Source organism: Echinops telfairi, unplaced genomic scaffold, assembly GCF_000313985.2.
Source record: "Echinops telfairi isolate 266 unplaced genomic scaffold, ASM31398v2 ScPeMD7_7458;HRSCAF=8496, whole genome shotgun sequence".
Classification (NCBI taxonomy): domain Eukaryota; kingdom Metazoa; phylum Chordata; class Mammalia; order Afrosoricida; family Tenrecidae; genus Echinops; species Echinops telfairi.
The window spans coordinates 39,776,899-39,781,304 of record NW_022111358.1 but is presented as its reverse complement, the minus strand read 5'-3'; the positions used below and the strand labels follow the sequence as shown (position 1 = coordinate 39,781,304).

Below are 4,406 nucleotides of genomic sequence, written 5' to 3'. Positions count from 1 at the left end.
CTTTGTGATGGTCGCACCAGGGTGCAGCTGCCTTAGCAGGTCCCTGCTTCAGCTTGCAAGATTGACTTCATACAAGACAACCCCAAGGAGAAGCTACATGGACCTATCCCGATGCAGCCCTGGGTGCTGGAGCAACCGTTTGGAGATCCCTGCTAGTGCTGAGATGCTTGTTTGTTCACTGACTCAGCTTTCCTCCTGCACTCAGCATCATTGCCTCTGTTTTGTGAGGTGGAGGACTTTGTGGACTGGTGGGTAAATGGGTTAATGTTGGACTTGTGGGCTTGGGCAGCATTGGGTTGGGATGTTTTCGTAATGCACATTTTCTTTACATAAAACTCTCTCTTATCCATGAGTTGCTGTGGATTTGTTTCTCCAAAGTACTTAGACTAATACATCCCCTATATGCCTTCATAAAATACAAAACCAATCTGAGCAATATTTGGTTCCTACTTTGAGGGAGTTGTGCTGGACTACAGAAGACTACATGAGCAGGACCCAGTATCCTTCACAGAGCGTTCAGCAGAGAAGAATGGATCACTACCAGTTTCAGCCAGATAGAAAATCTGTTAGGCTTTGTGACTCAGTCACTATCCATTGCAATTTCTCAACTCTGCCTTTACAACACGAAAGCAGCCATAGACAATATATAAACAATGGGCAGGGTGTGTTCCAATACAACTTTATTTTCAATAACAGGAAGTAGGCCAGACTTGGTCTGTGTGCCATAGGCTGCTGGCCTCCGGTTTAGCAGAAGTCAGACCCTGACTAATGCTGTATTTTGTACATTTTTGGTTTTATGTTTTGAGAACACACTATGCTGCCATGCAATATAGTAGCCACCAACTCATTTATTTTTCTATTACATTTACTTGCAACTAAGAGTTATTACTTCCACTTTATAAGTTATTTTATTTATCTCTAAGAAAAGAAGTCAAACAAAATGCTTTAGGGAAACAGGGAACTGGGCGCTTACACCGAGCTTAATATTACTAACATCTACACAATGAGGTAACATCCATGATAACTCTTTAGGACTCAAACAGGTGGAAATGGGAATTGTGCTAGCCTTAGAAAATGCCTCAAACAAAGGTCAAATATGAAACATAATAGAAAACATTTTAACCAGCGAGTACTAAATTGGGTAAGGGCAAATGAGACAGAAGCCATGACTGAATGGACTATTCTAGCATTCTGTGACTACGTAGTTTGGACTCTGGTAGGTACAATGGAACTACTGGAGGAGTTTTGGGTTTCATTTTTGTTGTCATCTTATATTTTATTTATTACGTATGGGTGATCCAAATCAGGACAGTACTTCAGACAAATGAACCAACCATATTTAAATCTAAAAGTATTTTAAAACATGGATTCAGATTCTAGACTCCGAAGTCAAAAGTATATGGACTTATTTCTTGGTTTTACTGGTTATTATTAGTCTAGGGGGCTAATATTTTTAGCTACAGTCTTAGAGATATAAAAGCTCCTATTGAAAAAAAAATTTAAACAAAATACTGAACACCGTAATTCTGAGTTGCTCAATAAATAACAGAAAAAACTGCCACTGAAAATACTGATTTAAAATGAAGATGTAAAAGAGAGGGAGAATAAAAAGGAAGAGGAGGTTCTAGGGGTAGAAGTGATAGCCTATTTAAGAAATGATGATTACATTAGATAAAAAATAATGAGTTTGTGCAATATTGTGTCAGTGCTTAGAATGTTCTCCTATATTCACACATATGCACACATGCACACACATATGTACAAACGTCTGGGTATAATAATAAAAGGTTTGCTTTTATGTTGTCAATTTTTGTTTTAAGCATTGTGTGCCATCCAAGCCCAGTTCTCACATATTCTTAGTTTCTTCAAGTAACCGTACCTTAAGTGATACCCAATCCCCCATTTCTTCTTCAGAAACAGAGAAGAGCCCGCACACTTCAGCTTCCCTTTGGAGAGAAACACTTTCCTATCTGGAAGGAAGAGACACAGAAGGCAGTGTTAGGAAGTGGCCCATTCATGTTCAAGTTGCTGGTAGGTGCCTTTGAGACTGTTTGGGCAACAACAGGAAATGCTACCAAGTCACATGCTGTGCTCACAGTGTGCTGTTATAGACGCTGTGTCAGTTCATGTCCAATGCAATTATGTGATTATTTCTGACGGTTTCAAAGACAGAGTTTAATAAGGGCTTATCGAAATAGATGCAGTTCTAATCATTCTTACTATGGTTATATGAATTACTAGGAGTTATAAACCCTATTTATACACCCCAGGTTGTTGTTTTGCCCTTGAAACTATCAGGGATGTTAAATTATATGGCTGTATTGTGTGCTACAGCAAATCATGGCCTTATGTATATGTAAAGGAACATACACCAATTAGTTATCAAGCTGATTTACCTCAATTCTCAGTAAAAGTATGTCTCCTAGAAAATAGACTGTCACTTTCTGGCAGATCATGTCCAGGTGTCTTCTCAGTGATCCCAATTCTACAGAATACTCCCCTGGTTAGAGCAAGACTCTCTGATGCTGGTTCATATTGTCACCAGCAAAGATACTTCCTGGGATACTACTCCCCATTGCTCCACTTCATGACTCCCTTGAAGGAAACCAAGTCACCTGCCAGGATATCAGCCTCATCCATGAACTGAGTACTGAAGAGGATGACCCTGTCTTTCTTACGCTCCTTCAGGAGGTTCCACACTCGGTGTCTTGAAAAGGGATCTAATCCTGCAGTTGGTTCATCTAACAGGAAAATCTACAGAGGAGAGAGAGAGCGAGAGAAGGATTTCCCACACTAGGCAAATTTTTTTCCAGAAGTAATACTGAAATGATAAATGGTTTACATATTTGAAAGGTATTATGGTTAGGATTTTATTCATTTAATATTATACTAGGAATTGTTCATCTTCTTTGCTGATAAAGAGTTAGAATGACCATAAAAAGTTTCATCCTTTAAAGATTTGCATTCTCCGTAAATTGCTTTCAACTTACCTGAGGATCTCCTAAAATGGCAATCCCAAAGGTGAGTTTTCTTTTCTGTCCACCACTTAAGTTTTGAACAAGAAGATCTTGAATATTTTTCATCTCCAATTCCATCAAAACTCTTTTTACCTAACCAAGAGATAACATTTTAATCATGAATTAAGGTTCATTTGCTTTTCCAGTCGTGCCTTCCTCTCTCCCTCCCCCACTCCCTTTTTCCTTCTAGCATTGATAGTTCTCATCTTGGCATTAACTCTCTGTTAGCAGCAGATTTCTCAATGCCAATGATGGTTCTGATACTTTCTTATTCTTACATAGGGTAGCATTCACTTGAGGGAAGTTTGCAAGCTTCTGCATAGCAATGTGTCAGTTGGAAGTGACTAACTTATGGATACAAATCTTTAAAGTATAAGGATTAAAAGGCAAGATCCTGGACCCAGACTGCTTGGGTTGGAATACCAATCCATGGTCAAATCACTAGCCTTCTTTGAACCCCAGTCTCTTCATGTAGATATAATAAGCCTTGTCCATTAGACTGCTACCTGTAAGATTGGTGGTTCAATCCCACCAGCTGCTTCATGGGAGAAAGTTGAGGTTGTCTGTTCCCATAAACATTTATAGCCTCAGAAGTCCTATATAAGGTCCCTGTAAGTTGTAATTGACTCATGACAATGTTTGTTTGTTTTTTAACCTCATAGGGTTATTGTTAGAGATAAATGACTTAGTATACTTAAAGTTAATGATATAAAACCTAAATTGGATTTAAATTAGATTTTCTTGTCCAGTACTTATACATCATTTAATGACCCTTCTTCCAGCACCCGCCCCTACCTGCCGCTATAAACAAAATAAGACAAAAGGATAAAGTGAAACTTCTCCTTAGGGTTTTGGAGACTGTATGCCTTTAAGGGAGCCAACGGTCTCATCTTTCTCACTTGGGGCAGTTTGCTGGTGGGTTTCAACCACTAACCTTGCTGTTAGCAGCCCAACACTTATCCCACTGTGCCAGCAGGCCCCCTGATAAACATTTAGGCAAAGATAATTTAATGAAAGAAAATAAAACTGAGTGAAAGGAAGATCAATAACCTTACATTGGTATTCATATATTAATAAAGTAATTAATTAATAGGTTAAGATCTGAATCTCATATATTAACCCCAACATGTTTCAGTACCTCTTTCTCCACTTCTTGTGGTTGAATCCCTTTTATTTTAGCAAACAGCCTGAGGTTTTCTTTCACGGTGAGGAAGTCAAATTGAACATTGGATTGTGGGCAAATTCCAGTGAGTTTGTTGGTATTTTCAAAGTCCGTTGATCCTGAGAGCTTAGTATTATAGATGGTGACTGAACCTATAACAAGGATTAGAAGTTCACATCAGGGTAATGTTTCAATAAAGATATCCCTAATTGTAACAAAACTCAAAT

General features: G+C 38.5%; 1 protein-coding gene across 1 annotated transcript in view; it reads right to left on the bottom strand.

The window, feature by feature from the left end:
• Positions 1 to 4,406, bottom strand: part of LOC101646702 (ABC-type organic anion transporter ABCA8) — an 80,635-nt gene that overhangs the window by 45,707 nt on the left and 30,522 nt on the right. The window contains exons 13-16 of the mRNA XM_045299487.1: positions 4,156 to 4,331; positions 2,991 to 3,110; positions 2,616 to 2,754; positions 1,880 to 1,970 (exon numbers count right to left, since the gene is read on the bottom strand). Of these exons, the coding sequence (XP_045155422.1) occupies positions 1,880 to 1,970; positions 2,616 to 2,754; positions 2,991 to 3,110; positions 4,156 to 4,331 (526 nt within the window). The remainder of the gene's footprint in view (positions 1 to 1,879; positions 1,971 to 2,615; positions 2,755 to 2,990; positions 3,111 to 4,155; positions 4,332 to 4,406) is intronic.